Source organism: Sus scrofa, chromosome 18 (genome assembly GCF_000003025.6).
Source record: "Sus scrofa isolate TJ Tabasco breed Duroc chromosome 18, Sscrofa11.1, whole genome shotgun sequence".
In the NCBI taxonomy this organism is placed as follows: Eukaryota; Metazoa; Chordata; class Mammalia; order Artiodactyla; family Suidae; genus Sus; species Sus scrofa.
Window position 1 is genome coordinate 50,108,836 of NC_010460.4, and position 13,752 is coordinate 50,122,587.

The 13,752-nt window shown below is 46.9% G+C and overlaps 1 protein-coding gene across 2 annotated transcripts in view; it reads right to left on the minus strand.

Annotated features, from left to right (window-relative positions):
• ADCY1 (adenylate cyclase 1) overlaps positions 1-13,752 on the minus strand; it is a 99,978-nt gene that overhangs the window by 65,264 nt on the left and 20,962 nt on the right. For both annotated transcript variants that reach the window (XR_002340263.1, XM_021078661.1), the window contains exon 3: positions 4,188-4,306. Coding sequence is in view for 1 of the 2 variants with exons in the window: in XM_021078661.1 (XP_020934320.1) it covers positions 4,188-4,306 (119 nt within the window). In the remaining variant the exon portion in view is untranslated. The remainder of the gene's footprint in view (positions 1-4,187; positions 4,307-13,752) is intronic.

Consider the following 13,752-nt stretch of genomic DNA (forward strand, 5'->3'; position numbering starts at 1 on the left):
CAGGCCAGGTGACACTTGGGTCCTAAAGGGAAGAAACCCCCTGGAGGAGTCATGAAGACACTGGGAGAAAGTTCTAGCCAGAGGGGATAGCAGGTGCTACTGCTGTGATTTTTGCTTGATATGGAATTCCTGTCTTTTTTTAGTTCAGGTTTTGAATATGCCATTCCATTGCCTTGTGGCCTCCATGGTTTCAGATGAGAAATCTGCTAACAACTTTATGAAGGTGCCCTTTTGTATAACAAGTTGATTCCCTCTTCCTGCTTCCAAGATTCTCTTCTTGGCTTTGGCTTTTGATGTGTCTAGGTGTGGTTCTCTTTGAGTTTATCCTAACTGAGTTTCTTCAATGTGAGGGTTCGTGTTTTTCATTAAGTTCGGGATATTTGATTTTCCACTGTTTTTTCCAGTATTTTTTCTTCCCCCTTTTCTCTTTCCTCATTTCCAGGACTCTCCTTATGAGTGTGTTACTGTCTGATGGTGTCCCTCAGGTGTCTGAGGATCTGTTCACTTGTCTTCATCCTTTTTGCATTCTGTTCTTCAGATTGGATGACCTGAATGGACCTATCTTGAATTTCACTCATTCTTTCTTCAGTCTGCTTAAATTTACTGTTAAGCCCCAGGTGAATTTTCCATTTTAGTTGTTTCATTTTTCAAATTTGGAATTTCTATTTGGGTTTTTAAAATAATTTCTATCTCTTTATTGGTCTTCTTTATTTGATGAAAAAATCACTCTCATACTTTCCTTTAGTTACTCAGATATGGTTTCTTCTTTGAACATATTTAATAGCTGATTTTAAAGGTATTATCAAATAAATCCAATATCTGGGCTTCCTCTGGCATAGTTTCTTTTGACTGCTTTTCTTATTCATGTGAAAGCCATGCATTTTTTTTTCATGTCTTATATATTTTTATTGAAAAGTGGATAATATACTGTGGCAACTCTGAAAATCATACCCCCCAAACTCAGATTTTGTTGTTGTTGCTGATTGTTTATGTTGTTAATTATTCAGTTTATTATTATTTATTTATGAACTAATTCTGTAAAATCTGTATTCTTTGTCATATGAAGCCACTCAAATCTCTGCTTCATTAATTTGGTGCTCAGCTAATGACTAGACAGAAATTCCCCGAGATGTCTGAAGCCAGTAAGTCTCTTTGTCTTTGATGACAAGGTGTGCATGCATGTTGGGGCATGCTTTCAACATTTAGTCAAGCAAATTACAACTCTTCCTTAGCCTTCACTTCCTGCTTGCATAAAAACCTCAAGGTCAATCAGAGGTGACAGTATAGGGCCTTCTCAGGTCTTTCCTGAGCATGTGCACTGCCCCATGCTTGTACATGATCTTCTTCCTCTTTTTTTTTTAGTTTTTTTTTTTATTATAGTTGATTTACAGTGTTCTGTCAATTTCTGCTGTACAGAAAAGTGACCCAGTTTTATATATATATTCTTTTTCTCATATTATCTTCTACCATGTACATGGTCTTCTGATTCCCAGAAATACTCCCTTTCAAATCACCTAATGGACATCTCATCCCTCAGTTTTTTCCTTCCAGTCTTTTGATTACCTTGCTATTTGCCTCATCTGCTGTCACTGCCTAAGGCAGCTATGACATTAAACAAATGCCATTGATTGTTTTCAACAAATGTTCTGGGCAAAATCTGTTCACACTAAGTTTGAGTCAAGTCAAATAAAGATAAACCCATGAGTGGGGCTTCCTAGGGAATTTTCAGACAGCCAAATAATGGTAATTCTCTCAGAATGGGGCTTTGAAAGAGTGCCAACCTAGTTTTGCACCTTCCAGTGGCTGCCAGGCTGCACGTTTTCATCATGATTGCAGCCATTGGTTTTCAAAACTATTGTGGACCTGGGAGAGGGAGGGTGGAAATTAAAACTGCACACAGCTCACTGTTGCTCCAAGATTTAGCTATTTTTCTTAAAAATAAGCATTCCTGAATTCGCATTCCTGAATTCTTGCAAGACTGATTATTTCCAGAGTTCTGTCAATGTTGTTTCTGACCATTCTCTCCCATGTTATTGCTTCTATGGAGGAGAAGATTTTCATGGTACTCTACCACTTCCAGTGGCATCAGCCTGTTATGAACTATGAATGCCATACTGAGTTTGGACATAATGAAGATAAGAGAAGAGAAGGCAATGAGATGTTTGTATCTGGGCTTTAGAAATAATCCTTCTGGAGAGTGGCCAGAGGGGCCAGGGAGCAGCTGACACCATCTGTGACAGGGAGCCTCAGCTTCCTCTCCTATCACAGGGCTGTCACACCTGCACCCAGAATACTGGCCCACCAGGGGATGTGGATGGAGATTTTTCAGCAGCAAAGGGAAGTAGCAACTCGCTATTATCCATATTTGTTGTCACAGGTAGAGGAGAGGGAGGGAAAGGCAGGTGGGTGCACATGTACTGTGCTCACCTCCACCCACAACTCCAGAAGATGCTTGATGGCCTCCCCTGCTGTGTGCAGATGCTCTGCCCTGGCAAAGTGCTCCTTGCATGGTTCCAGTGATCTGGTCTTCTCAGCAGGGGTCTTGGCCACTAAATCATGTCCTTACCCAGTAATGAGAGGTAGTATGCAAAGGGGAAAAGTCTAGGCAGATGTCAGCATCAGCCAATCCTAGGTCCAGCCCCAGCCCCATCGCTCATGGGCTGGGAAGTCCTGCATATTCATCTCACTTTGCTGAACCTCAATGTCCTCATCTATAAAACAGAGGTGACGGTGCCCATGGATATTAGGGGTATGGTTACATAACACAGAACCAAGTGTCTAGTGGAGAAGTTTGTCTTGCCTGGGCGTGAATGCTGGCCCCACATACTGGGCCTTAACCCCGCGCAGCTTTAGTGTCCTCTGTAGGAGGACAAAACTTGTCCTCATCAAGAGGCACAGCAGTGGGAGTGAGTGCACCCACCAGACAGCTGTTAGGCACTCTGGCCCATGCCCCAGGCAGCTTGGACCCTGCTCGGGAGGGGTTGGCAGCGTCAGGCCTTGGCTCATTTCGGAAGCACAAGCACCAGCTCGCAGGGACCCAGGCTGCAGAGTACGACACAGACAGAACGAGGATTTTCTTATCCTTTCGTGTCTGCAGGGGCCCAGTGGACAAGAAGCCCTGACATGGACACTCAGGAGAGCCAGCAAAGAACAGCAGAAAGGGAGAGCACTTGGTCCTCAAAGCACCATCTCCTACCTGAATGACACTTAAGTCAAGCATTACTCCCACACAGACAACACTTGGCTATTTCAAGTACCTTAAAAGGGACACACAATTTAATACAACAAACTGCTTTTTTAACAGTAGCTTTAAAAACAAACAAGCAAACCTCAGCATATCCATGGAAAGCTGGCTCATTCTGAGGACTCAGTTTCTTCATCAATAAGATGGTAACACCAATCCCTACCTCCTGGGGCTGCCATGAGATGAACAGAGTGAGAAAGGGAATGGCTACCCCAGAGCCTGGCACCAACTAGAACAATGCTCAGCAATCAACCCAAGGCAGGCAAATTTCCAGCCCAAAGGTCATTGCCCAAACCTGGCTTAGGGACAGAGTTTGGACCCTCTCTAGCCAACACAGGAAGTAAAAAGAGCAAAAATAAGAAAATGGGAAAGAGCAGCTGTGAAACACATCACCCAAGAAGCCAACACACCACTCGCCTTGTGAGACCTGCTTCCCTGTCAGGCAAGTTTGCCTTCTAACTCACACTTGCCCCCTCCTTCCCTCAAACCAGGGCCCTCTGCCCACCCCCACCATCACCTCCATCTCCTCCATGAGCTCCTACCTCTGCCATCACCTCCACCTCCTCCAATCCACCTCCCTCCATCACCTCCACCTCCCTCCATCACCTCCACCTCCCTCCATCACCTCCACCTCCTCCATCACCTCCCGCCTTTGCTTTCACCTCCACCTCCTCCATCACCTCCCACGCCCACCATCAGCACCCCCACTCCAGACCTCCCACCTCCATCACCTCCCACCTCCGCCATCACCTCCACCTCCTCCAATCCACCTCCCTCCATCACCTCCACCTCCCTCCATCACCTCCACCTCCCTCCATCACCTCCACCTCCTCCATCACCTCCCACGCCCACCATCAGCACTCCCCTCCAGACCTCCCACCTCCATCACCTCCCACCTCCGCTCCCCAGGCCCACTGTAGAGCCAGGGCAGCGCCACCCCTACCTCACATTGTCATGCCGCTGAATGTAAATCTTGTGGAAAATCCTCTCGGGGGGCTTCAGGAAGTCTTCCTTCATCTCCATGGCAACATTCCGGGGCAGGAGACTCATGAGCAGCCGCTCCTGGACAAGAGAGACGGGCCCACGTGATGCAGCAGCTCCTCCCCCCACCAAGGACTGTGATGCTGAGGACCTGCCCTCCCCGCGGGGCTGCAGACCCTCCTCATGCACAGCCGACATGCGGTCCAGGCCTGCGGGTTCTGCCCAGCCCCAGAGCCCCATTAGGTCATGCCCAGGCCTGGACTGTCACTGCACGGGGGACTCACTCCCAGAGCACTGGGCAAGCACCAGCATTCCCTCTGGAACACCCTGCCTGCCCACACAACCCACTACTGAGCAGGGGGTCACAGGGAGGAAACACCGCTGCCTCCAACCAGGGGGGTCCAGGCTCGCTCCCCACGTCACTGCCCAACGTGGCCCCAAGAGGGCCCTCGAGGTGGGCTACGAAAGCACCTGTCCCTGGACAGATAGGGGCCCCTTGTGCCCAGAAAGAAGGGGCTTTGGACACGGTGGCATTTTCTCCCAGTCTCGTCTTCCGAGTTCTCCCCGATCTCAACGTTTCCTCCCCCCAGAGGACGAACTAAACATCCGGGCTTCTCCAAAGGCGCCCTGCCGCTCTGGGGACTCTGCTGCCTTTTCTCAGTTTCCTCCTCCAGCCTCTGCCTCTCCTCCGCTTGGTGGATCCTTCCCTGGCCTCAAGGCCGCTGGCCCTTGACCAGCTGGCTACACGGTGTCTCCGTGACACCTGACCTCAGGCCACACGGGAAGAGGACCCGCTGAGACATAAGTGCCACTCTGAGTACATGTGTGGGGACAGCCTCAGGGACAGAAAGCCTCACTGTGCAGGGCACCGGAGCTGGTTTGCAACTCGAGCCTGGACAGGACAACGCTGTTGGCCCCTTCCTTAGCAGAGGGGCCTCTGGGGACACACCTGAGCATGACCCACAGAAAGGAGCCTCTGCAGGTGGCCAGCTGCTCCACAGGTGGAGGGAACTGGGCTCCCTCAGGCCACCACCAAGGGACCATCTGGTAGCTTCCAGAGACTGTTACCACCCCGAGGCGGAAGGTGGGAAGAGAGGCAGCTGGACGACAAGGCAGGTGCCAGGAAAGGCCCTGGAACACGCAGGGCAGCATGCCCTCTCCAGCAGCCCCAGCGAGGCGGGTATCTGCCACCCTGGGCCCCTCGGGCTGCCAGCTGTTCTAGGGCCCTGCACCCCGAGCCCCGCTCACACGGAGAGTGTCGCAAGAAGGAGAGTCGCTGTGCCTCACATCCAGGCTCCGTCTCTATGGAGCAGTTAGTTAAGCTCGGTCTCAACTCCATCTCTTCCAACAGGCTGATAATCACACCAACCCTGCTAGCAGGGTGTCTGAGAAGGGGACGAATCCCAGGCCCCCGCTGAGCCAAGGGGGCCCCTCCTGGGTATCACGCCTCCCAGCACCTCCCACGACAGCCCTTCACAGCTGCGCTCTCTCGTCTCCTGTGTCTTTTAAACCCGTCACCTGCACCGAGAAAAACCCTCAGGCATCCCCAGCCAAATCCAACAAGTGGAAGCATCCTCCCCCTTCCCGTTTCACACCTTCCACCACCCTCTGTGATCGGTGATCTCCTAACGCCTCAGTTTTGCAGCCCCAGGACTCCCCCTGTGCACCGCCCCCTGGGGACCCCTGCTGAGGGAGCCTTCTGGACTCCTGGTCTCTCCCTCACCTCGGCTGCCCTGCACGATGTGGAGCTGGAACAGAGAAACAGTTCCAGCCACAGGAGGGAAGGAAGAACTGCAAAGGTGGAGGGACAATGACAAGCCCCAGACCTGAGAGGTGATGGGAGACGATGGGCGGGCGGGGCCAATCCCAGAGGATGCGGAGAAGGCTGCTGGCCGCCCAGGTGTGGACACCCAGCCCAGCAGGGGGTGCCAGGACAGATGGCTGCAGCAGAGTCAGTGCTGCCCCTGGATCCCTTCTCCACAGCTCATACCACAATCAAGTCCCTTGGTCTCACCAAGGACTTGGCGACCTGGACTAAAGACTACATTGTCCAGCGTCCTGTGCAGCTTAGATGTGGCCAAGGAGAAAGGAGTTAAAGGGGCATGTGGCAGTTTCTGGAATATTCCCTAAAGACAGCTCATTCTTCCCTCCCTGGTGTTGCTGCGGACACAGTCGTGATGGCTGGATCTGCATCTACCATCTTAGTTCAGGAGGAAGAAGGTTCCGCATTAGTGATGGCAGACCATTTAACTAGAGGGAGACAGGGCTGTGATGGCTGCGTGGATGAGATCTGCCACATCGACCATAAACTGCCTGCCCTGGACTACATGTGTAAGGGAAAAAGAGTTATCCCCCTTGGATGAGCCACTGTCATGTGAAGTTCCCACGAGCAGGCTGTATTTCCCACCAAGGGCTCAGCATTAACTCTACCTACAGGATTAGTGACAGTGCCTAAAGCAAACACACATTAATCACCAGGACTGAAAGGACACAAGCTCTCCACAGGGAGCCAAACGGCCATCTGAAAAGATCAAGCACCCATCCCTGATTAAAAACAAAAACCAGCAAATAACCCGAGACAAAGTACCTCACTGGCATCCTAAAGATAATACCTGAAATCCACATGCAGTTCCAAACCTAGCCCTAGAGGCTCAGGCCACAATAAACACGACTTTAGGAGCAGACAGCTTCGTGGATGAGTCCCAACCAGTGAAAAGAAATACAAAGCCGGAAATCAAAGGGAAAAATTTAAGAATATGGCTAAAGAAGTCTTCCACACAAAAGAAAAGAAGAAGAAAAGGAATCTTTGGACACCGGGAAGAAAAAAAACAAACAGTAAGATGAATACATGTGTCAACACAACCGGTTTCCTTCTCCACTGACGACTGAAGCAAAATTATAACACTGCTTGATGTGGCTCCAAATATATGTAAAAGAAACATTTAAGGCAATTTTATCACAAATCGGGTTGTGGGACAAAGATGAAGGTGGGGTTTCTACCTTTCCCTCCGTCTGATAAAACGCTGACAACAGTAGGATGTGGTAAGTTATGACTATAAAATATACAACCTAGAGCAAACACTAAAAGAGCTATACAAAAAGACACACTCTGATAAACAACAAAGCCCTTCTGTTAGCACAAGGAACTGCAGTCAGCATCTTGTAATAATAAACTATAATAGAAAAGAATATGAAAAAGAATATGTGTGCATATATACATATATAAATATGTATGAATTCTTTTGCGATACACCAGAAATTAACACAACATTGTAAATTAACTATTCTTCAATTTAAAAAAATGTTTAAAGATACACTCAAGGACATAATAAATAAATCAAAATTGAATTCCGAAAAAATGTTCAAGGAGCCCACATGAAGGTAGGCAAAAGAAAACAGAGAGAGCCACCAGAAAACAAAAATTAAATGACAAGCTGTAAAAATTAAATAACAGTAATCACATAAAATACAAATGTTCTAAATATACAAATTAAAAGAGATTGGCCAAGTGGATAAAAAAAAGTATGACTCAACTGTATGGTGTCACCAAGAAACCATCTTCAAACATAATATAAGCAGGTTAACAGGAAAAGGATGGAAAAATTATATCTTGCAAACATTAATCAAAAGAAAATACGAGTGGCTACATCATTATCAGGTACACCAGACCTCAAAGGAAAAAATTACAAGTCAAGGAGAGCATCACACAGTGATAAAAAAGTCAGTCCACCAAAAAGACAAAGCAAAGCCTAAAGGTGTGTGCACCAGACGACAGAGCTGTGAAACCAAAAACCAACAGGACCAAAAGGAGAAAATGACAAATTTAATCATTGACTTAAACACCCACAGCAGTAAATGATAAAAAAACTCACAAGACTGAAATGTCAGAAATGATACAGAAGAAATCAAAAATACTGTTAGCCAACTGTACCTAATCAACATTTATAGAACACCTGACTCGAGAGGTACCAAATACACCTTTTTTTTTGGGGGGGGGGGTGTCTTTTTAAGGCCGCACTCTTGGCATATGAAGGTTCCCAGGCTAGGGGTTGAATCAGAGCTGTAGCCACTGGCCTACACCACAGCCACAGCAACGCAGAATCCAAGCTGCATCTGCGACCTGTACAACAGCTCATGGCAACACCAGATCCTTAACCCACTGAGTGAGGCTAGTCATCGAACCTGCGTCCTCACTAGTCAGATTTGTTTCTGCTGAGCCACGACGGGAACTGCAGAATACACGTCTTTTTCAAGCACCCACAGAACAAATACCAAGATAGGCCATATTCTGGATCATCAAAAAAACCTCAACATATTTAAAAGAATTCAAATAATGGAGTATGTTCCCTGAAAATAATGGTCTCAAAGTAAAAATCAACAGCAGAAAACAGAAAAATCTCCAAACATTAGGAAATTAAGCAAAATACTTTCAAACAATCCAAGAGTTGAAAGGATATCCCAAAGGAAATTTTAAAAATACATAAAAGTGAATGAAAGTGAAAATACAATATAAAACTTGTGTCATGCAGTACTAAAAGAGAAATTAATAAGATTGTATGCTTACATTAAAAAAGAGAAAAGTCTCAAATAAATAATCTAGTCTTCCATCTAAAGAAACTAAAAAAAGAAGACCAAAAGAAACCAAAACCAGAGAAGGGAATAAAATAATAAGAAATCAGTGGAACTGAAAACAGAAAAAAAAGGGGGGGGAGAGAAAATCAATGAAATTTTAAAATGGTTCTTTAACTATATGAATAAAATTTACAAACCTCAAGCAAAACCAGCAAGATCGGGGTGGGGGGGGAGGGAGAGGGAGGGAGATGTGACACAAATTAATAAAATCAGGAATGAAATGAGATATCACTATAATCTCTGCAGGATAAAGAGAATAGTTACAACTCTTCACACGTACATTTGACAATTTAGAAGAAATGGATCAATTTCTTAAAAAGCACAGGCTACCACAACTCATCAATATGAAATACATACTATGGATAAAATATTCAAAGAGTTGTATATCTATTAAAGGCACTGAATTCTTATAAAAACTCAGGAGTTCCCACTGTGGCACAATAGGATCAGAGGCATCTCTGCAGTGCCAGGACACAGGTTCAATCCCCACCCTGCAAAGTGGGTTAAAGGATTCGGCATTGCCGCAGCTGTGGCATAGGTTGCAACTGTGGTTTGGATCTGACCCCTGACCAGGGAATGCCATACACAGCAGGGTGGCCAAAAAAGAAAAAAAAAAAAAAAAAAAACTCGTTAAAAAAAAAAAATCTCCAGATCCAGGTAATTTTACTGGATATGTCTTCCAAGCTTAAAGAATTAACGCTAATACTACATAAAATCTTCCATAAGGTAGAAGAGAGGCAAACACATCCCAATTCATTTCGTAAAGTTAATATTATCTAACACCAATGGAGAACACTATGGGTGTCCCTTTAAAAACTAAAAATAGAGTTACCATATGATCCAGCAATCCCACTTCTGGACATATATCCAGAAAAGACGGAAACTCTAATTAGAAAAGATACTTGCTCCCCAGTGCTCACTGCAGCACTATTTACAATAGCCAAGACATGGAAGCAACTTAACTGTCCTTTGACAGATAAATGGGTAAGGAAGATATGGTACATATATATAATGGAATATTACTCAGCCATAAAAAAGAATGAAATAAAGCCTTTTGCAGCAACATGGATGGACCTAGAGATTATCATACTAAGTGAAGTAAGCCAGACTGAAAGACAAATAATATATCACTTATATTAAAAAATTATACAAATGAACTTATTTAAAAAACAGAAATAGACTTACAGACATAGAAAACAAATTTATAGTTACCAAACAGGAAAGTGTGGGGGGGGTACATTAAGAGTCTGGGATTAAAATATACACACTACTATATGTAAAACAGATAACCAGCAAGGACCTACTGTATAGTACAGGGAACTATACTCAATACTTTGTAATAATCTATAATGGAAAATAATCTAAAAAAGAATATATGTTCTATAAATGTACATAGAGAATAATCCCCAAAAGAATATATATGCAAAACTGAATTACTTCGCTGCACACCCAAAACTAATATAACATTGTAACTCAACTGTAATTCAAGAAAAAGACAAGAGCATAAAACAAAATAAACAGCAAGGACATACTGTATGGCACAGGAAATTACAATTAATGTCTTGTAATAGATTATTGTGAAGGTTATACACTCAAAATACGAGAAAAAAAACCTTTAGTTGTCTTGAACTTTACACCAAACTTAACAGTATGCGAACTATGGATCAACAGGCTTTTTAAATTTAAAATAGGGAGTTCCCATCGTGGCTGGCTCGGCAGAAATGAATCTGACTGGTATCCATGAGGACACAGGTTCAATCCCTGGCCTCACATGTGGGTTAAGGATCCAGCATTGCTGTGGCTGGGGTGTAGGTCGCAGACACGGCTCGGATCTGGCGTGGCTGTAGCTGTGGTGTAGGCTGGCAGCTGCAGCTCCGAGTGGACCCCTAGCCTGGGAACCTCCATATGCTGAGGGTACGGCCCCCCTCCTCCCAAAAAAAGACCCAAAAAATTGAAATAAATAACAACTATAGTGGTTTCAAAAGGTGCTGTGAATAAGCCAGAGTTCGTAAAAAAAAAAAAAAAAAAAAAAAAATCAGTCCTATATCACTTAAAAGGAAATTTGCTTTCTCTGGGTAATTTTCCTCATACAAGGTAAACTGTCCCCTTTACCTTGTTAGGATGACAAGTATGTGACAAATAAGCATGTGCTGTGTAAACAGCTGTCTGTAATTTCGGAATTCCGACTTAATAACGGCACTGAGGAGTATCAGAGCCTTTGGTGCAGTGGCCTCTGCAGTCAGCAAGGAAGCTGATCTCAGGAGTAGGGGCTTTGCAAGCCCAGGCCTCCTGGCGAGGCTGTGAGGGCCCCCAAGAGATAAGGCTGACCTTCAGAGGCCTCTCACCCCCCTCCCTATGCTCTCGAGCTGTGAGCACTCAGGGACCCCAGGTGCTCTCTGCACCCCACTAAGGCAGCCCTTCCAGCTCGAGCCCAGCCCTCTCCAAGCTGAAGGAAGACAGAGCTGCAGCTTACCAACCTGCCTGCCCATACATAATACCTGTGCCCCCCCATCGGCTGCTTGCATGCCACCCCAGTGCTCATCTCCCAGCCTCCACCTGGAAAACTCCTACACATCCTTCAAAGCCCCAACCAAATATTTCTTCCTCTGGCATCCATCCCCAATGCACGGCCTCCTCCACAGAGCCTGCCCGTGGGGGCCAGCTGCTGCCTCCCATCCGCTTACACCAGGTCTTGTTGAGACCAGGTTCCCCTTGTCCCAGGGTCTTCAGAGCCCTGGGCCAAGCATTCAGTGGCCTGCGGTCATAGATGAGCACCCTCCCCACAGACGTTCAAGCTGGGCCTCTCCCAACCCACTCAGGCACCAAGAGGCAAAGGGTCTCGGGGCTGACACGGCTCATGACGCAGAACTGGGGGGAGAGGGGCCGCTCCCTGGCCTGCCTTTCTGAGATTCTGGAATCCTAGCTCCGTCCTCCATAATCACAAGCAAGGCCATCCTGCATTCACAGAAGGAGTTTCCATCCTCTGGATGATCAGACTGGAAAAATGTGTTCCCTGGAAGTTTGTATGACTCAGCTGTCAAACCACCGCGGCCTGGCAATAACTTTTTGGCAAGCTCTTCAATAGAGTCCATCATTTTCATCCTCATAGGATGGCCCAGGCTTTCTTTTTCTTCTCGAATCAGTTTCAGTAACTGACACCTTTCTGGGAATGTGTCCACCTTGTCTGAGTTTTCAAATATTCTGGCAAATGAAAAAAATGTCTTAGTATCTCCCTCACATCTATTTTTAAGCTGGCTTCATCCTGGAGGCCATGCACCTTCCCGACCTGGTCACCGCGGCCCACTCCTTCTTGTCGGGCAGCCCCTCTCAGGCTTTTCTACTTCAAAGAACCAACTTTGACATGTTTGTTCTGAAACTGAGAGAGTCCTGTTACAAGACCTCTCGGAGCCCTTTGGTGTGTGTTAACCTGCCCAGCTATCAACCCCAAACCTCGCTGTCAACCTTTTCACGTGGAGTAAAAAGGAAGAAAATGGGCCACGGCTGGGCTGGGGGGCAGTGGCTCTGGGCTTTGGCCTCTGCTGTCCTCACCACCAACTACTTTGTCACTCTTTTTTTTTTTTTTTTTTTTTTTTTTTTTTTTTTTTTTGGCTGCCCCTGTGGCACATGGAACTTCCTGGGCCAGGGATTGAACCTGAGCCTCTGCAGCAACCTGAGCTACTGCAGTCAGATTCTAACCCGCTGTGCCACAGCAGGAACTCCTGCCACTCACCTTACTGTCCTTCCCAAAGAACTTCTTTTTTTCTTTTTTCTTTTTTTTTTTTTTTTTTGTTTTTTAGGGCCACACCTGCAGCATATGGAAGTTCCCAGGCTAGGGGTCAAACTGGAGCTATAGCTGCCGGCCTACCCCACAGCCACAGCAACGCCAGATCCAAGCCACGTCTGCAACCTACACCACAGCTCACAGCAATGCCAGATCCTTAACCCACTGAGCGAGGCCAGGGATCAAAGCTCATGGATCCTAGTTGGGAACTCCCCCACAGCATTTAAATTCTCCGAGCCAACAGTTCTCAGATTTATAAAACCGAAGGAAGTTCTTGCATGCTTAACGATGACGCAGAGGCCTGAAATTAGTTCCAAAGAGGACAGAATGCCTTCAGATGGAGTACCTTCTTCTGTTCTGCCAAGACCCCTGACGGACAGGACAGAGTCAGACGGTCCTGCTTAGGGGCCCGTTCTGTTCTGACTTGGTGGAAGGAGGGGTCGCTTCAGCACATCCAAGTCCCTCTCAGAGGAGTCAGCCTCGGGGACAATGACAACTCAGGTAGCTTTTTCAACGTAGAGCGGAGAACCTTCCAGAAGTAAAGTGTGTCCAACAAAACAGACATGCCCCTGCCCAGCCTCTCCCATCCCCTCTGGTGCTGCAGGCTGCCCGAGGAGGCCAGACCAATCCTCACATTCCCCTGTGCAGACACGCTGAAGGAGGCGTTGCTCTTGGAGGCTGGTCTGGGGAGACCAGTCTTGCCCACTCCTGCAGGGAGCAGGGCAGGAGATAAATAAAAACCCAGATCTCAGAGCCAAAGCAGCTGGACTTTCTTTTAAAGGAGCAACTGCAGGGCTATTAGTTCTCAACAATATGCGGTGTGGGGTTGGGGGGGGGCTCCTGATTCCTGGTGCTCTTATCACCTTTCTTCACAGGGTTGTCGCAAAGTCAGCGATTCCAGGAACAGAATGGCCACAGGTCCTTCCTGGCTACGGGCGGGCTCCAAGCACACAGAGGCACCCTGGTCTCTGCCCAAGGTTTGAGGCGAAGCGCACCCTAAAACCTACATAGCTGAATCACCCGCTGGACACCTGAAGCTAACCCAGCACTGGAATTCAATGACACAATCCTACCCCACAAAGTCACACTCAGCCCCAGCGAGGCCAATGTTGGC